The 20,339-nt window shown below is 40.4% G+C and overlaps 1 protein-coding gene across 3 annotated transcripts in view; it reads left to right on the top strand.

The window, feature by feature from the left end:
- Window positions 1-20,339, top strand: part of AKAP6 (A-kinase anchoring protein 6) — a 383,693-nt gene that overhangs the window by 346,817 nt on the left and 16,537 nt on the right. For all 3 annotated transcript variants that reach the window (XM_050953827.1, XM_050953825.1, XM_050953828.1), the window contains exon 12: window positions 3,279-3,494. In XM_050953827.1, coding sequence (XP_050809784.1) covers window positions 3,279-3,494 — 216 coding nt within the window. The remainder of the gene's footprint in view (window positions 1-3,278; window positions 3,495-20,339) is intronic.

Raw genomic sequence — 20,339 nt, forward strand, 5'->3', positions numbered from 1 at the left:
GAACTGTCTGTGCACAATCACTGTATTCACAATATTTCACATGACTATTCCAGTTCAATAGTTGCAAAGTATGGATAGGTATGGGACAGTGTGAGACATTATGTCAAAGGTACAGATAATGATCATTTAGCAGGACACGTAACAGACCATAAATACTACCTTTGGATTCACTGTAGCCTGCCATTGTATATATTGTTTGTGTGCCTTTACCTGATTAAGTCTCCTAGCTCTACACGAGCCATTATAGTCATTCTTTTCCTTGTTAGAAATTATTGTTTCATCCTCTTTTAATATTAATCATAACAAAACTACAATGGTTGAAGTCTATTGTCACACCTATGTAAATCAAGAATAGCTTCTGTGAAGTTAATGTTATTGTGCTGGTGGAAAATGATGTAAACGAGAGATGAATTTGGTCCTGTATTTCTGCTTGCAGATAATACAACTTACAGGTCTTATTATAGCCCACATATTTTGGTTTATGAATGGAGTGGCCCTTAGTTTATCATATTATATGAGATTGTAACAGTATTATAGCATCCAACATTTTAGGGGATGCCATCATTAGGTACATCAAAGTAAGAGGATGAGTTAACGGTGTGGGGCCAGATTCTCAGCTTCAGTAGAGTTTTTTCAGATTTTCACCAGGTTAACTGAGAGCAGAATCTAGCTCATAAAGCCACCATAATGTTCAATTTCTTTGCTGTTGCAGTGTTAAGTAAGACCTTCCACTTCATTTGTACCTAGATTTTTTTTTCTGGTATAATATTAGGCTAATGAACAGCATCAGAAAGGAAATATTTCAGACATTTGAATACATCAAGAGCTGTGTAGGGATGTAGTAATGAATCCTAGGAAAATAAATAAGGGCAAGTTCAGGAAACTTAAGTGAAAATGCAGTACTGGTCTAAATTGAATAATAAAATTCCTGGTCATATTTTGCCATAAATAGTGGTTTGGGAATTTGTCATTCACCTTATTTAAAATTCAGAAATATTAAAGGTACCGAATTCTCTCATTACAGAAATAATGGAATTCCAGCTATCACAGAGTTGGGGTAATTTAAATAGCTATAGAATGCATTATATCAATAAGTGGAACATCTGTATGAAATGTCCACCTGCTGATATACTACTCAGTGTACTTTACAATGAAATGCACTTAATCATTTTAAGATGTCTTCTAATGAAGCCTTATCGGGATTAACATTTTGAACACAAATACTTTTAGGCATTAAAACTCGCGCTCTAAATGAGATTGCATTGTCTTGTTTACCCTTGTTGATTAATAAGCAATCTGTTAACTGTTAGAACAATCAAATTGTGCCAGTAGATTAGTAATTCAGCTATGTTTGTGGATATAATCATCATTTCTTTTGAAGGCTTTGAATTAAAAAAAATCATTTGTACGCTATCAGTAGGCAAAAGAAAGATATATATTTCTAGATATGTGCACCACTGTTTTGCTCCAGTCCTTCGGCTTAGGGTCATTGCACAAGCACAAATGCTTCTGGAGGGCAAATACTGTTTGATGTACATCACTTCTACATAAAGCAATCTAATAATGCAGAAGAGTAACTTACATTTTATAGAATATTATTGTTTTCTTATTCAAGTTTAGAAGGGGATGTGCAGCTTAATTATCAATATTTTTCACCCATTGGCACTTGTGAGCTGCTCTGAAAGTTGATGAGTTTATTTTACTTTTTAAAAAAAAACAGAAAATTAAAAACAAAATACCTGTCCCATAAGAGAAACAAAAATGTTCAAATGATAGTTGAGATTTTCTCATAGGGTCATGTACTTTCATCTGTGGCATCCTGCAGAGGAAAACAGATGTTGGCAAGTTACAATTTAAATTATCTGGGAAAACTCCATGCATGAAATACATTATTACATACATAGCGTAATGTCATGAGAAGCACAAGTGCCAGTTAGGAATCATATACACCTCTACCTCGATATAACGCTGTCCTCAGGAGCCAAAAAATCTTACCGTGTTATAGGTGAAACCAAGTTATATCAAACTTGATTTGATCTGCCAGAGCATACAGCCCCGCCCCACTGGAGCGCTGCTTTACCACGTTATATCCGAATTCTTGTTATATTGGGGTAGAGGTGTATTAGATTCACAGAATGCCATGAAAAGGTACATGGTCAAGTGCAAGGCTGAGGACTCTTCCTCATAGATGCCCAGGCTATGTCCCCCCAAACCTCATAGCAATTACTGTAAAAAGACATAATGAGTTAATACAATCCTGATGCAATGTTGAGTTTCCATAGAGGGTGGGTGGGTGTGGAGGTGACAACACTTAAAAACCCCATCCATGACCCTATACTGCACAGAAAAGTAGCCAACCATTGTCCTTCAAAATTGGAGAAATGTGTCCCTTAATTGCAGCACAGGAGATGCACTCCTTGTACTATTATCATATGGAGTTACCAATGTAATTGTGCAGGTTTCTTGAGTATATGCAACATTTCCTCGCCTCAACGGGTATTTGGTAAAAACAAGGCTTGTTCACTGGTTTGAATTGCATGATGAGGCACAAACGGTATTCCTCTATTGCACTGGATCTGATGAAATACAGTGGTTGCTATTAAATATTTGTAATTTTGAACACAGATATCATTACTATAATATTCCTATTTTAATTTCAGTATGAGAAATACCTTAGGACTGTTATAATCACAAGAAGCATTTGTAAAGATTGTAAAGAGGACCACTGCACTTCCCTGCTGCACATTTTTCCTCGGGAGTATAACATATGGCCCATCATTTCTAATGGTTCTTCTAAGTAATATATTTTTTCTTTCTTTTGATTTTCTAGATCTGCATTGAATTAAACATTGAATTAAACTATGCCATTTTATGAGTAAAGCGTTTGTTTATTTTTCCTGAAAGATTCTTAAAATCCATTTTAAAACCTTGAATGACTAGATGTTGGCGGGATAACTAATTTTCAGAGACATGCCCCAGTGGAATAGGGGTTGGGGGGAACCCTGTACATGCTGTAAATCGTTCGGCATCATTGATACAGTAAGCTACATGTGGCATTAATTTGAAGAAGACTTAAAGTAGCTTTGCAGCCTCATTGCCATTATTATTATTATCTGTGAGTGCATCACCAAGCTTTGATATTAAGTATCAAGGAAACAATGAATGGAACACAGACATATTGTAAGAAGACTGAACACTACAAAGTATAAACTTAACGGTTAATTTTATACATTTGTATACTATACTGCACTGACATCTGTCATTTCTCTGTCCTGCAGTCTCTGTGCTGTGAGATCAAACAGAGACGTCGTGGAGTAGCCTCTGTGTTGCGATTATGCCAGCACCTCCTGGATGACCAGGAGACCTGCAATCTGAATGCAGATCACCAGTCTATGCAGCTGATAATTGTAAATCTTGAAAGAAGGTGGGAAGCCATTGTCATGCAAGCTGTCCAGTGGCAAACCAGACTACAAAAGAAGTTGGGAAAAGTCCCGGTGAGTGATGTTTACTTTAAATAGACCTAGTATTGTTTCATTTGTCACATGGAAGACAACATTCCAGTGGATGGCAAACATATTCATTTCACAGTGAATTTTCTGACAGAAGATGCCATTTCTAACCTCCATAGTCAACAAATAAAGCTTTATTTTTCACAAAACATTGTTGGATATGGACATGACTGATTAATAAGACAAACTCATAATATACATGTTCTGTTTGCTGCATTTTTAATCACATGGAATCTCATTCTGTCAAGGACTGGGCACATTCGACTCCTGTTGAAAGCAGTGCAAGTCAAGTTACTCATAACTTAGTTGGATTGGGCCCATAATTTTTTCTTGAATATGATACTTCATAAAAATTCTGTACACTGTTAATAATGTTTTTAGCACCAGCCTATCATTAAGTGGATTCTTCTCATAGAACACCCTGCCCCAGAGTGCTAATGGTCTCAAAAGATCAACTGATAAAGTGTGTGGGAAAGGGGTATAGCACAAAAGCTGAGGTGATGAATGGCTCACATCTTGATGTTTGCATGTTTTTTTAAAAGATTATGTATCCAAACCTATCCCCATGTGCCCGTCTATCTAGCCATTGATTAGTTGTCTAATTTCTTCTTGATGTTGCAGAATAAGTGGGACTTAAGGAAGGAAGTGAATGAGGGCATTGACCTTCTGGATTATCATAGAATGGGTACGTCTTTGTAGAAGATGACATGGAAGAAAGTAAAGGAGAGAGTTACTGAAAAAGCAGAGAAACAGAATATCAAGGCCAGCATAAGTGGTGGAGTAGGGGGGAAGGAACAAGGCAAAAGGAAGTGCGGATAATGAGAGGTTACACAGGGCTAGGAAGGCAAAGATAAGAATCTGGAACTTGATATGGAGTAGAAGCACAAACCAATGAAAGGGGGGAGAGGTGACATGGTCCCAGTGAAGGACAAAAAAGAGGATTTTAGCAGCTGTGTGTTATATTGGCTTGGGCAGGGGGGGGGGAGTATGCATATTAAGAAGGCCAGAGGAGGCTACAGTAAATACCAGCGATAAAAAGGATTGAATAAGAGTTCTACCTCTGTGTCCAGAAAAGGTCAGATCTTAAAAATGTTGTGGAGAAAGAAGAGGGAAGACTCCAGGTATGGCTTAAATGTGAAGTGCAAGGGAAGTGGAGGAGTTGGCGCTCATGCTGGTTAATGGAGTGACAGGGAGGATGATAGTGTGTTCAATAGCAAAAGTGAATAAACAAGTGCAGAGGTCTGGGGAGAAAAGACCACAAGTTCAATTTTGACCATGTTTAGTTTTAGTTGACAGACATTCAGGAAGAGACATCTGAGAGACAACATGAGATATGGAATTAGATAGCGGGAGACAAATAGGGAGTTGAAAGATTAATTTGTGAGTCAGCAGTTTAAAAATGGCCGTTGAAGTTGTCATAAACAGATAGCTAAGGGTTAATGTCTCTTTCACCTGTAAAGGGGTAACACCAGTAACCTGAAACACCTGACCAGAGGACCAATCAGGAAACAAGACTTTTTCAAATCTGGGTGGAGGGAAGTTTTGGGTGTGAGTTCTTTGTCCTTTATCTTGTGTCTGTGCCCTCTCGGCTATGAGAGTGATTTTTCTATCTCCTGGCTTTCTAATCTTCTGTTTCCAAGTTGTAAGTACAAAGATAGTAAGACAATAAGGTTTATATTGTTTTCTTTTGTATTTACATGTGTGTAGTTGCTGGAATGTGTTAAATTGTATTCATTTTGGATAAGGCTGTTTGTTCATTTTTTTCTTTTAAGCAAATGACCCTGTATTTGTCACCTTAATACAGAGAGACCATTTCTATGTCCTTTTCTTTCTTTTTATATAAAGCTTTCTTTTTAAGACCTGTTGGAGTTTTTCTTTAGTGGGGACTCCAGGGAATTGAGTCTGCAGCTCACCAGGGAATTGGTGGGAGGAAGAAGTCAGGGGGAAATCTCTTTGTGTTAGATTTACTAGCCTGACTTTGCATACCCTCTGGGTGAAGAGGAGGGAAGAGAGATTAGCCCTCTCGGTACTTGTGTTTTCCAGGACTGGAAACAGGGAGGGTGGAGTCCCTCTGTTTAGATTCACGGAGCTTGCTTCTGTATCTCTCTCCAGGAACCCAGGGAGGGAACACCTGGAGGGGGGGAGGGGGAAGGGAGATGGTTTATTCCCCTTTGTTGTGAGACTCAAGGAATCTGAGTCTTGGGGTCCCCAGGGAAGGTTTTGGGGAGACCACAGTGAGCTAGGCACTGTATAAATCCCTGGCTGGTGGCAGCATTATCAGGTCCAAGCTGGTAACTAAGCTTGGAGGTTTTCATGCTAACACCCATATTTTGGACGCTAAGGTCCAGATCTGGGAAAAATGTTATGACAGAAGTCATGTGAGCAGATGTAACCATCCAATAAAGGGATAAAAGGAGCGCCCAAGGGTAGAGCCCTGTTGGACTCCTACAGAAAGCAAAACATAGCAGGAAGAGGACCTGCAAAAGGAGACATTGTTGGAAGGCCAGAGACATAGAAGAACCACCAAGAAAGGACAGTATCACAAAAGTTAAAGAAGGAGAAGATGTTGAGAAGGTAATCAGGTGTTGAGAAGGAGATCAACTGGGTCAAAAGCAGTAGAGAGGTTGATGAGCTGAAGGCCTCAAGATATAGCAAGGAACAGATAAAATCTCAGTGAGACCAGTTTCAATGGAGTGGAAGGCAAAAACCAAACTGGGGTGTAAGGAACTTGAGGTAGCAGTTGTAGATGGCACACTTAGGCTTAGATATGAGGGGAAGAAGGGAGATGACAGTTGAGAAAGCAAATAACCAGCTTACTGATGCTTGAATTTTTAGGAGAACAATCCCAAGAGAGTGAGAGGTTGAGAATAGAAGCAAGGGAGGTCAGCAGCAAAATATGGTTGAGAAAAGGGTGCAAACTGAGGGATTAGAATTGGAGAGTTAGTGATGGGGAAAGGATAATAGCAGAACTTTTTCTTCGGAAAAAATTGGGTTAAGGGTCTATGAGCCCTTCTCTGTTTTTTGCAATGTCTGGTAACTGATCCAACCCTTAGGCAATTTTGGGATTTTTTTATTTTTGTCTTTATGTTTTTAAATGATAACAATAGCTCTAAGAAACCATTACCTAGGGCTGTAGAGTTGGACTGGTTTGTTGGGTGGACCTGCTGTAGAGAAACTAGTTGAAGCGTGGAGCTGCAACAGCAAGAGTGTACAGTAGCTGTTGTCTTGTACCTTGCAGCTTGGAACAAATGCAGTTCTAAAAATTCCTGAAGCTCGGTTGCTGGAGGCTGCTGTAATGGGAGGACAGCTACCAGAGAGAGGCTGACCTGGGTTTCTACTATATTTCATTGAGATGCGAGCTGCTGCAAAGAGGCTAAATGGATTTTTTTTTTCATTCTTAAAACATATAGTTGCTGTAGTAAGTATAGCTGTTCTCTTGTGCCTGGAGCAGGAGCAAGATGCAACTGTGAGAAATCCTGGAGGCTGCTGAATAGAGGTCCAAGCTTTTTCAGAGAGAGCATATTCTCTCCTCTTCCACGTGAACAGCTGCTGTGTGTAAGCTATTTGCTGTTTGGAGCTGCAGTTATTCTAAATAAGCTGCTATGTGCTAATTAGAGTTCGGCACTCCTGTTGCAGCAGGAGCAAAGTGAGTCTTGTGGCTCTGTTTGGGATTGGAATCGATTGGGAGCCAAGGTAGAGAAACTGTACAAGTGCTGTGTGTTACTTGATGTCTGGATGCCATGGAACTTCACAAGCTGCACACTTCTTTGTTCCCACTTTGCCTGGGGGAAGCAGAACTTGTGTGCTAGACTGAGTTGTCTGCAACTAGGTAGGGGTCGTACCTTCCTCTCTGCTGAGAAATGGCAGATATTAAGAACTATCAGGATGCTGATTTAATTTTCATTTAGGGCAGTATTTTTGTTTCGGAGTGTGTTGTTGTGGATTTGTTTATAATACGATTGTATAAACATAGCAGTATCCACAGATTTCTGAGTTTGATAAAACCATTTGAATTCTCTGCACTGAAAGATGCACCAACCTCAGTAGAATTCTGGGTTCTTACGCTTCCACAGTCCTGAGTTGGCATGCTACAGCTTTTCCTTTCACTCAGTTCCTGTGTAGTCATTTCTTGGGATGGTCCCAAGATTGCTTCCTCTGCTTCCCCATCTCTCTGCACTTGATGGTGTGCCAGTCTTGGCACGTAAACAGTATCCCCTGGTAACAAGTCTTTATTTGAGGTTGCCCACAGTATACTGTAATTTATGAAAACAAATGAGATGGTTTATACCTCCGATGGCATCTGACTTTATGACAGTAAATAAGACAGCTGATTATTTTGCCATACAGAGGTGCAGGAGTTGCTTGCATCTTCTATTCTCCTCTTAATTTGTATACCAGAATTTTCCTTTATCTTTTTACTCTTCCTTGTTATCCTCAGTTACTTCTTATTTTGATTGCTTGTCCCCTTCTGAAAGCTATGTTGGAGTTATCTACAAAGGGTTTGTAGGTTTCTTTCAAATTTATTTTATTTCTTGATGCCTTAAAAAAATCTTTGTTGAATTTGTCATTATCCTTGCAATAGCCTGCCTCACAAACCTAGACATAACAAAGAGGTATTCTTATGTAACACAAACACCAAAGTCTGGCAAAAAATGGCCCTCTCATGATGCAGAAGTTACATCTAGTAAGTAGCATTATAATTCAGAATCACTCATGGGGCAAAAAAGAGGCTAGGTTAAACAGGCTAGGTAAAATAATGATTTAATTTAAAAACAATAAGTGATTCATTGGTCTTTTGGCTGAAGAATTTAACTGGGAGTTGGGAGACCTGGGATTAGGTTTGGAAGATAAAATAAAAAAAGCAAGTTAAAAATCACTTAGAAAAGTTAGTTGCCTGCAAGTCACCAGGGCCTGATGAAATGCGTCCTAGAATACTCAGAGTTAATAGAGGACGTATCTGATCCTCTAGCTATTATCTTTGGAAAGTCATGGGAGATGGGAGAGATTCCAGAAGACTGGAAAAGGGCAAATATAGTGCCCATCTATAAAAAGGGAAATAAAAACAACCCAGGAAACTACAGACCAGTTAGTTTAACTTCTGTGCCAGGGAAGATAATGGAGCAAGTAATTAAAGAAATCATCTGCAAACACTTGGAAGGTGGTAAGGTGATAGGGAATAGCCAGCATGGATTTGTAAAGAACAAATCGTGTCAAACCAATCTGATAGCTTTCTTTGATAGGATAACGAGTCTTGTGGATAAGGGAGAAGCGGTGGATGTGGTATACCTAGACTTTAGTAAGGCATTTGATACGGTCTCGCATGATATCCTTATCGATAAACTAGGCAAATACAATTTAGATGGGGCTACTATAAGGTGGGTGCATAACTGGCTGGATAACCGTACTCAGAGAGTAGTTATTAATGGCTCTCAATCCTGCTGGAAAGGTATAACAAGTCGGGTTCCGCAGGAGTCTGTTTTGGGACCGGCTCTGTTCAAAATCTTCATCAACGACTTAGATGTTGGCATAGAAAGTATGCTTATTAAGTTTGCAGACGATACCAAACTGGGAGGGATTGCAACTGCTTTGGAGGACAGGATCAAAATTCAAAATGATCTGGACAAATTGGAGAAACGGTCTGAGGTAAACCGGATGAAGTTCAATAAAGACAAATGCAAAGTGCTCCACTTAGGAAGGAACAATCAGTTTCACACATACAGACTGGGAAGAGATTGTCTAGGAAGGAGTATGGCAGAAAGAGATCTAGGGGTCATAGTGGACCACAAGCTAAATATAAGTCAACAGTGTGATACTGTTGCAAAAAAAGCAAACGTGATTCTGGGATGCATTAACAGGTGTGTTGTAAACAAGACACGAGAAGTCATTCTTCCGCTCGACTCTGCGCTGGTTAGGCCTCAACTGGAGTATTGTGTCCAGTTCTGGGCACCGCATTTCAAGAAAGATGTGGAGAAATTGGAGAGGGTCCAGAGAAGAGCAACAAGAATGATTCAAGGTCTTGAGAACATGACCTATGAAGGAAGGCTGAAAGAATTGGGTTTATTTAGTTTGGAAAAGAGAAGACTGAGAGGGGACATGATAGCAGTTTTCAGGTATCTAAAAGGGTGTCATCAGGAGGAGGGAGAAAACTTGTTCACCTTAGCCTCTAATGATAGAACAAGAAGCAATGGGCTTAAACTGCAGCAAGGGAGATTTCAGTTGGACATTGGGAAAAAGTTCCTAACTGTCAGGGTAGTTAAACACTGGAATAAATTGCCTAGGGAGGTTGTGGAATCTCCAACTCTGGAGATATTTAAGAGTAGGTTAGATAAATGTCTATCAGGGATGGTCTAGACAGTATTTGGTCCTGCCATGAGGGCAGGGGACTGGACTCGATGATCTCTCGAGGTCTCTTCCAGTCCTATAGTCTATGAATCTATGAATCACCGAGTGGTTTGACAGGACTCTTTATCTGTGCTTCAGTTTCCTCATGTGTAAAATGGGAATAATAATTTCCTACCTCACAGGGATGTTGCGATGCTTAAGCCACTGGCATTTTTAAAGCACTTTGAGATCTTTGCATTTAACTTAATCTAGCTGGAAATACAACCGTAATAAGATCTAATCACACTCTAGACCTCACAACATCACCTCCAATATCTAACAGCTGTCTTTCAGTTAGCCAGTGCTGGAATATAAAGTGTAAAGTCCTATTTTTTAATTAAGCAAAAAGTGTTTGTGAATGATTCAGAATGTGAGCCCTATTTATATATGGTGCATCACTGCAAGATTCCCTATGCTAATGTGCCTCCTCCCAGTTCAGAAAGGACCACCACTTGGTATAAGAGAATTTAGTCCACCATTATCATTCAGTCCTTGGCCTTTGTACTGAGGCTGCCAACAGGACTGCCAAATAGCACCAGTTATATGCACTAATATTTGAACAATTTTCTTTTCTCTTTTTTTCAATAGATCCTTCTTTTTGTTAGTCACCACCCCACTTTTATTGTATTTTACAGTTATCGTCTCCTAATTCTTAGTTTCAGAACCACACAAATGGCACATAATATACACTGAAAGAGACCTTACTCGCAGCTTTCTTGGACAGAGAGGCACTTGTGAAAACACTAAATAGCTGTAAGAAGTTGTGTTGAGGTTAGCTGAGGGTGGGAGCACAAAGATTGCTTACTGCTACCTTTGTGTTACCATGATCCTGTTGCCACCCAGGACTATCCCCAGCATGACTTGCACCGATGGCTTCAATAGGTCATTCCAGTAGCTACCAATAGCCAGGTGTAGAGATGCCCTGGCCACATGCCTCCTGGATTTCCCCCTTACGCTATTGGCCACAATGGTGTTAGTATGAAAGTACACTACCCACACAAGCAGAAACTTTTGCCAGCCAGTTTGGCTGCCATTGCAGCTGTTTTACACTGCTGGAGTAGCACAAAGTACGTGTAGTGCTGCCAAGGACTGAGGTCCAAATCTATATTTTCAAATTGTTATTCTCCAAAGTTTGCACCTCCCATACCGTCTTTCCCAGTTACTGGAGAAGCTGCTCATTCCATAAGCAGAGCTCCCACAGATGTCAAGTACTCTGCTCATGCAATAAGTGCAGAATTCTAATCAGTTTTATGCAAAAATTCCCAATTTCTTTTCTCAATCAACAGAGATTGCTAATTATTGAGGGGGCAGTATTAATCAGACTCATAAAATAGATGTTTTCAGTCAAGATAATTTGTGTTCAGAATGCGTAATTTTCAAACTGCCCTGTAATTCCTCTGAAATATTCCTTCTCTGAGTCTTTGTATGGTGTTAATGTCCACTTCTGTGCCTCATGCAAATATTTTTTTTATCTCCTGAGTCATCCTGTATGTACACTGCACTATATGTCCAGAAGAAGCCCCATGTGTATTGGCTCTGAAAGTATGCTGTACATCCAGCCACATAATTGAAAATAATAAGGCCACAATAAATGGGATGGCCTTGGGGTATAACACCCAAGGGATTCAATTGGTGTCGCTTTGCATCAATGTCCATGCGTCATGGTAATTGAGGTAACATAACCAATTACCACATTTTAATTAGAGTTGTAAGGACTTGGGAAAATCTGTAATGGTGAGACAGCTCACTTTAAAAAAAAAATAAAAAAGTTTCTTTCGCTCTCTTTTCCATGGGCTTGTTTCTTGGATGCTTATTTCTTAGGAGGAGAAGACGGTTCTTAATGTGCTGTTTGGGATTTTTCCCAGCCTCCTCTTTGAGCCTTTATAATTCACTTTGAAAACAAAACATTAACTTCTACATGGCTGCTGAGCTGATATCCTCATTCCTTTCCTCTTTTCGCCTGCCTCTCTGGCACATTTGGGAAAAGAAAACTGTTTTTTAAAATGCTGAGGTCAGAGCTAAATTAAATCTCCCCCTCACTTTTTCTGTGTCCTTTTCACTGATATATTTAAAAAAAAAAAAGTAATGGACCGATACTTGTTCTAAACTCCAGAGATAACAAATGTATTAGTTATTGCTCCATTACTTTGTTAGGTAGCACCACTAAACAAAAACTTACTCAACTGAAAGAGTTTAATTAAGCCATTATTTTTGTAAGGTTGGAGATAGCTGAAAAAAAGCTTGTGTAAAGTTTAGAAGTGCTCCATAAGGGTCTGATCCTATGGGGTGCTGAAAATCCTCAGCTTTCCCATTATCTTAATTGGTGAGGAGAACATTCAACACCCTGTACAAAGTGCTCTTCTGCTTTACATAATCAAGCCCTATCAAAGTCATTATTTAATTCCTTATATTTACTAGAAGAGAGTACACTAATACAGCATTCAGTTTGTTTCACAAAAAGACACCACATTCCTATTCATTTCCTCATGTCACCGTCATGTTTTTCAAATCATCAGGTCAGAACCACTGGTGTCAAAATTTGAAATTCCTGTTGTGTTGGGTGGCAGCTTTTTAAAATGAACGTTTTGTGATTTTAGACTCAGTGACAGGTGCTAGTCTATTTGATCTCTGTAGGGCTTCTGAAAGAGACCCACCTGAGAAACACTACTGGCTTCCCTCTAGATGGAAAAGAAAAGAACCACAGTGGAGAAAATGTCAGCTAAACTGACTGTGAAAACAGGTGCCAAGCTTGACTGTCTTGGTAGCTGAAGTACTATATTTATTGACAGCATTAGCAGTGGCACTTTCATGCTCTCCAAAACCACACCCCTCCACAAACAAGATACCTGGCCATCTGGAGGATCTTCCTGTATGATCCAGAGGAAAGCTGAGGTTACTTGTCCTTGAAATCCTTTGATCTGTCTGCCAAGGGTGTCAATCAGTGCCAAATGTAGTGGTGGTTTTGTGAGGTAGACACCAATAAACCAAACTCATCAAATCATTTCAGATAGTTCTGCAACCAGTCAGATGTAAAAGACTTTCAGTCACTACCAACCTGACCCCAGTTTTGACCAACACTCTAGAGGTGAGAAACTCCATATCACACTGCCAACCCTTTTAGCCATTTAGCCTTCCCAAATGGCAGTTTTTAACACATCTAAGTGTGGCAAAAAACATCACAAGGCTAATGGTCACATTCAAGCTGAAATATGAATTAAGTTTAACAGGAAAATGCCAGTCAGTTGAGGGAGCTCTAAAAGGAGATCATCTGAGCTCACTGCCAATAGGTCTGATCATTTGCTGTGGCTCTGATTTGAAACATACAATTTGGCACATTTTAGTTTAAACGAAGTTCATTTTGAAGTCAGGGATGGGAGGAACAAACCCTAGGCAGGACTAGGCAAGAAGGTGATATTGGTGTGTTCAGGGGATAGGCCCTAAAGCCAGCATCACTTTGCACATTGCCAGTAGTATCAGGCCTGGCGGGAATAAAAGGAAAAGGAGCATGCTCCCAGACTAGTTTACCCTTTGGCCTCAGGCAGAGAAGATTTGGGAGTAGGCTGAGCAGTCAAGCCTGGGGAGAAGCCATGGACTAGATTTTGTTGCTCATTTATTTGATTTTAAAAGTCAAGCCCTAAGAAGGAGGGGGAGATTTGCCCATGTATTGTTTGTGTGGACTGGGGCTTAGAGTAGGTAAGAGGTATCTGCTTAGTCAGTGATACCATTCATAGTTGAACATAGATTTGTAAGGGTGTTTTTTTTTAATTATTTTGTCTGTTTCTCTGTTGTATTCATGAAAGAGAGGAGCAGAATTGACTGCCATGGGGACTGCAGTCCTCTCTCCATGCACTGAAGAGATGCAGCATAAGCAATGGTGGTGTAAGCTTGTCTACACTGTCTCTCACCAGTACAGCTCTCCATTAATCTAGAAGGATAACTGCTAGGGTTAAGATAATACGTCATGCCCTTTAAGACCTTTTCTCTCTGTTAAAACTACCAAAAGAGGCAGCATGTATTGCTGATTGTGGTTGTGTGGAGTATGATATGGATTCCAGTGGATTGAAACCAAAAAGTACATTTCTCATAGGCCACTGAACAGCCATCAAATACAGTAGTAACAAATTTCAGTGACTACTCACCTCAGCTGGATTGAAAATAATGATCAAGAAGTGAAAGTCTCTCTGACCTATTACAAAGCCCCTGACACATCTAGCCTTCCACCCTCACCACAGTATCTGGCCAAATCTGTGGAACATCATTTGAAAGTTGCTTACTTCAGTGAACATGAGCACAGAAAGATGAATGAAATTAAATTAAAAGAGTTATTTAAACAAGAAAATCAATTGCTGCAAATACTTAAAAATCAAGGAAGAGAATGTGGGGTAATTTTTTCTATTTCTTGATACAGCGCACACTTTTCCGTGAAGTATTTGAAAGCTACCCAGTTTTTAACCTTAGAAACTGGCTTTCTTTGTAAGAGTGGTAATGTTTACTTCAGGCTGGTCATGTTTGTAAAGAAAACATTCTATATGCAAAATAAATCACACATACATACATTTTCCAGTACATTTTAAATTAAAACTTAGATGCCTGTTCTTGCATTCACTGCTCGGTATACCACTTACTACTGTCAGTACTTGACTTTATTCAGAGTGGTCAAGGCAGCAAGTGCCATGCAATTGGTAAAGTTTTGCAGTATCGGACCTTTCGTGCTATGTTGTTTTAAACCATATTGCAAGTTAGAATGGGGTAAAAAATGGTATATCTGCATTAGTGTCCTTCAGTCACTCTCATGAGCAGTTTTCAGTAATCTATTTCATGGACTGAAGAGCCTTCTATTTTCATCATAAGTACTATGAAGTCATTTTCTCATATAACATATATGTATATATGAGAAAAACTTTGTGGTGTAGTGAGGCTTAAAGTTTTTTTATCCTGATATTAAGATTTCAATATTTCTTACAAATGGTAAAGCCACAATGAGTTATAATAATTCCAAACGTGTCTCAATAAGATTTGTACGTTGAACAACATCATCAATGTTGCATATGCCACCTATTTTACAGAAAAGGGTTTGTAAGTTTCTTTCAGGAGTGGCTTGGAAAAGAGACGGCTAAAGGGATATATGATTGAGATCTATAAAATCATGACTGGTGTAGAGAAAGTAGTTAAGGAAGTGTTGTTTACTACTTCTCATAACACAAGAACTAGGGGTCACCAAATGAAATTAATAGGCAGCAGGTTTAAAACAAATAAAAAGAAGTATTTCTTCACACAATGCAAAATCAACCTGTGGAACTCCTTGCCAGAGGATGTTGTGAAGGCCAGGATCATAACAGTGTTCAAAAAAGAACTAGATAAATTTATGGAGGCTCTTAGCCAGGATGGGCAGGAATGGTGTCCCTAGCCTCTGTTTGCCAGAAGCTGGGAATGAATGACGGGATGGATCACTTGATGATTACCTGTTCTGTTCATTCTCTCTGGGGCACTGTCCACTGTTGAAAGACAGGATACAGGGCCCCAATCCTGCAATGAGTGCCATGAGGGTAGGATCTCAGCTTATGTTTTAATATTCTCCTTGAAGAGTAAATAAGGAAAAGATTTTTAAAAAGAGGGAAGGAATCCTTTTTTCTAGTGGTCTGCATAATAATTACTTCTACCTTAAAAATTCCTGTAGTTTTGGATTTTAAGACTCTGATTCTGCAAATACGTGTGCATAAGTGTTTGCAGGATGTGTGGAAGTATTTGCATGATTGGGCCCTTAACATTCAATATTGTAGGACCTTTTAGAAGCTACATATCCTTCTAACACACATGCTTGCAGGATCAGGGCCTAGATCTGTAATATTTTTATATATACAAAAGCAATTTTAAGGAACTTTAGAGTTTTTTAAATGTTAGTTTTTTTGTTTCTCTGTCTCAGAGATCTGTATATTTGGATATATGATAGGGAAGACTGACTTTACCAGTGGAGAAATATGAAAAATTGTGCCCCTTTTTTCAACTGTTTAAAACATTTCCTATGTGTTTTTCTGTAAAATGAGGCATATACCAAAATTTATATAAAATATAAATGTACACCTTTATGTCAATATTTATGCATAAATATACATGCATATATATATAAAATAGTAAAATGTAAATCATCAAAAGTAAGTAATGATGTGCTGAATTTTGTTTCTCTTTATCTATATGACATTTGTGTCATCACTGTAGCTCTAATCCATATTCAGGTCTTCATGTTGGTTTGCAGTAATATGTAAATTTCCTAGCCAGCTGCGTTAAGCAGTGTTTGTTTATTCTATTTCTTTTGGCACTGCATATAACTGAACATGTGCCAAAAATGTGGCTGCTTCAGGGAACACTATTCGGGTAGAAGGAAGTTTTGAAAGGAAGCACACATCGTAAGTCTTTACTCTGTGAAAGAGCAAAATCAAAAAGTTTCTGTTCACAAAAATATCTGTATTAAGAATGGAAAATAATGTGTTTGTTAAGGTATAATGAACAAACGGAATCACTTTAGAATGCTCTGTTTACATTGGCTTTGTAAACAAGAATACAATACTGAGAGGTTGGTGAATTTTGTAGTCAGAAAGACTGGCCAAGATTAGTGAAAGATGAAAGTTGGAAGTTTAAAATAAATTAGTTTAACATGATATCCTAATCTCTCAACACACAGCATTTAGCGGCATTTAAATGTAGACAGCTGTGGCATTTAAGTGTTAAAAAAAAATTGCATTAATGATGCATAGAGCTATTTACTTATGCTGGCAGTCCTTTCAGTCTTCCAGTCTGACACTTCCTTTTTTATCCAGCCAGCTAATTTCCCCTCTTTTGTAAGGAGTAACTGTTTTCACACTACTGCTTACCCAGCAAGCCTCCTCATTGTTTCATGCTTAATTATTTTCTTGAGCTTCACCTTCTCCAGTAAGGGAGAAAGACTGGGCCTCCCCACAGCTCTAATGAAAGCTCAGTTTTATAGATGCACTGTGTGAATAAATGCAGTGTCTGATCTAGCAACATAATAAATGAGTTCCTAAACTTTATGGAGTCACAGCTAATCCAGTGGGTTTACTCAACAATGCAGAAAGAAGAGAGATTTTTAAAAAATGGTTTTTTACTTTAAAAAGGGGGGGAAGAACTTTAATTTATCATGGAACCGGATACCATGAAAACGTTCCAACATTACACAAAAATGCATCACAAATATTTGTTTCAGTGCAACTCCGGGGGGGGAGGGATAGCTCAGGGGTTTGAGCATTGGCCTACTAAACCCAGGGTTGTGAGTTCAATCCCTGAGGGGGCCATTAAGGGGAACTGGGGTAAAAATCTGGGGATTGGTCCTGCTTGGAGCAGGGGGTTGGACTAGATGACCTCCTGAGGTCCCTTCCAACCCTAATAGTCTATGATTCTATGATTCTATTCTATGATTCCTAAGTCATGTGGAAGCCTTTGAGCTGTACACAGTAAACTTCAAGCTGGCATATTAACAACATTAATATTAATAACCTTCTGCCCTTCACTTGTTACAGTGCTGTACAACCTCTGATTCCTATCTACACTTGTTACCACTCTCAAACACCCAAATAGCAGTAGTGGAAAGATGTGCCTTTTTGCATTTTTGCCTAGCCAGACTGCTACCTTCTTCTCAAATGCAGGCTTGGCCACAGCTGTCCATTATTTTGTCACTTAGAGGTTGAATTCCTGCAAAGCACTTTATCTTGGGCTGCCCAGGGAGGCTATACAGAAGTCAAGACAGTTACTACACATACCAGCTCACTTCCTAAACAAGAAAAACTGATAGAAGTATATAACACTGGTGCTTTGCATCCTATACTTGCTTCCACTGCAATTCCAGCTCCAGTTCAAAATTCAAACCCCTATTCCTACTAACCTCCAGGCCTCCGTTATCTCTCACTACTGTCAAAGGGGTGTTTCAGTTAATGGAGCCCAGAACAAGATGCCAGAAGCTCTGGGCAAAGAGGGTTCAGTGGAGACCTTCTGCTTTGAGACTTCTTACCACTGGAGATTAGGGCTGAGTTTGAGGCTTGCCACGTTTAGAACACATGCTTTGCCATAATAAAGGAGCCTTCAAAATTCCTGGGAAGTATTTTCCATTGTAATCAGTTTCCAAGAATTATTCTCCTGAATCTTGATTTATCATTAGGATGGTCAGATAGTTCTCTTTGACACCATGGGGACTTGTGTATATGGGGAGATTGACTATAGTGGTAATATCATACTGCTCTAGCTATGTTGGTATAATTCTCTGTGTGGACACTCTGTTACAGAATAAAAGTGACCTTTTTTTGGTATAGTAATAACAGTATAATTATACCACTGTAGTTTTGCCAGTTTGCCTGTGTAGACAAGCTCTTAGTTCAGACATGGGCAAATTACAGCCTGGGGCCACATCCGACCCATGCTCGGCGCCTGAACTCCCGGTTGGGGAGCCTAGTCTCCAGTTCCTCCCTGGCTGGCCCCCCACCCCTCAGCCACGCCACCGCACAGGCCACACTCTGGCCCGCCACTCCCGCTGGGCAGCATGGGGAGCGCAGCTGGCTCTGGCCGGGTGTCACGGCTGCAAGCTCCTGCTGCTGGTAAGGGGGAGGGGAGCGGAGGGGTCATGGGTGGCAGACAGGGAGGAGGGGTCAGTTGGATGGGGCGGAGGTTCTGTGGGGGCGGTAAGGGGATGGGAACTGGGAGGATTGGGAGTGGGAGTCCCAGGGTGCCTATCAGGGGGCAGGGATGTGGATAGGGGTGAGGAGGGCAGTCAGGGAACAGGGAGCGGGGGGGTTGGATAAGGGGGTGGGATCCCGGGGGAAAGTTGGGGTGGTCAGTCCTGGGAGGGGGTGGTCAGGGAACGAGAAGCAGAGGGCAGTTGGATAGGGGATGGAAGACCCCAGGAGGGCTGTCAGGGGGCGGGGATGTGGATAGGGGTCGGGGCAGGACAAGGAGCAGGAGGGTTGAATGGGTTGGGAGTTCTGAGGGGGACAGTCAGGAGGCGGGAAGTGGGAGGGGGCAGATAGGGAGTGGGGCCCAGACTGTTTGGGGAGACACAACTTTCCCTACCCAGCCCTCTGTACAGTTGTGCAACCCTGATGTGGCCCTTGGGCCAAAAAGTTTGCTCACCCCTGTCTTAGTTAAACCAGCATAAGTTTATGTGTAGACAAAGCCACAGAATTGCTGACTTCCAGTTCTGTGCCTTAGCCATAAAGATTGTTCTTTCTCCGGTTAGTAAGGTCAGTGTGTGCATTTTGGTCCAAATCTGAGATGCTGCTGCAGGCAAACTCCCACTAACTTGAATGGGAGTTTATCTGAGTAAGACCTTAGGATCTGGCCATTACTGCATGTGGAAATGCATAGCAAATTTCTGTTTTGTGGTAAGCTATGAATGCTCTTTCTAGGCTTTTCATTAAGGATTTGTGCTGGACTCTCTCACAAAGAGGAGAAAAATGCAATATGGCACAAAAGCAAAGGTGAGACCAAAATGACATTCAGGAACACAAAAAACCCTGTCATGTAACCCCTTGACAGATGAAAAGAAAACTACAAAGCAGCAAAAACAATTGCCAGTAAAATGTGCCATGTAGCCAGATGTTATCATCAGGAAAAAAAAGCCCACTTACACAACTTGGCATGTAGGTCTGCGATTGTAAACCTATCTGGATGACAATGTGATGGAACTAAAAAAGTGTCACTTTTTTTCATTGCAGCCTATTTTGAATTCATAACAGTCACAATGTTTGAATTATTTTGTTAGAGACCCTCTCAATGTGAATCTTGGGAAACTGCCTAATTAAAAAAAAATGCAGTTCCTGACAGAGCAGCTTTTTAAAAGTGTATCCTGAATGTTTCTTCTGAAAAACTTCACAAAAGTTTTCCTCCTCTTCTGACAACATTTAAAAGGGTCTCTTCAGTAAGAGAGAAACTGGTTAAGTCTCCTGCACAGGAACCCCTCGGAGGATACAGTTGTAGGATTGGGGTTAGGGCCCAACTGGCTACACACAGAAAGGCCTTGCAGTCCAGCTTGGGTAAATGCTACTCCAGGAGCAGAACAGGGACCAGACTGTGACCCAGTTTAGTCCCTGCTTCTCCAGTGATCCATGGGAGAAGTAAGCTATCTGCAGTATTTGTTTATACAGGTTATACCTGGCATGGGTAATTTTCTTTTCCATGTTGGCTCAGCTGTGCTGATGGGGAAGGGGCTGAAGCCAAAACTCGACACTTTCCACATTCACTTTCTCCCGGCACAACATGGGGCACATTGGGGAGCCCATTGAGGTAAGTTAGGGGACTCCCTATGCCACTTTACTCCCGGGCGCAGGCAAACAGCTGATTGACCCCAAAGTGCTCCCAAATGGACAGATTAAACAAACTTTAAAAATAGAGGGGGAAAATTGGAGGGGGCAGGGTGTTCCTTTGATTTTTTTGAATTACAATAATCCC

This window comes from Gopherus flavomarginatus, chromosome 5, assembly GCF_025201925.1.
Source record: "Gopherus flavomarginatus isolate rGopFla2 chromosome 5, rGopFla2.mat.asm, whole genome shotgun sequence".
Classification (NCBI taxonomy): Eukaryota; Metazoa; Chordata; order Testudines; family Testudinidae; genus Gopherus; species Gopherus flavomarginatus.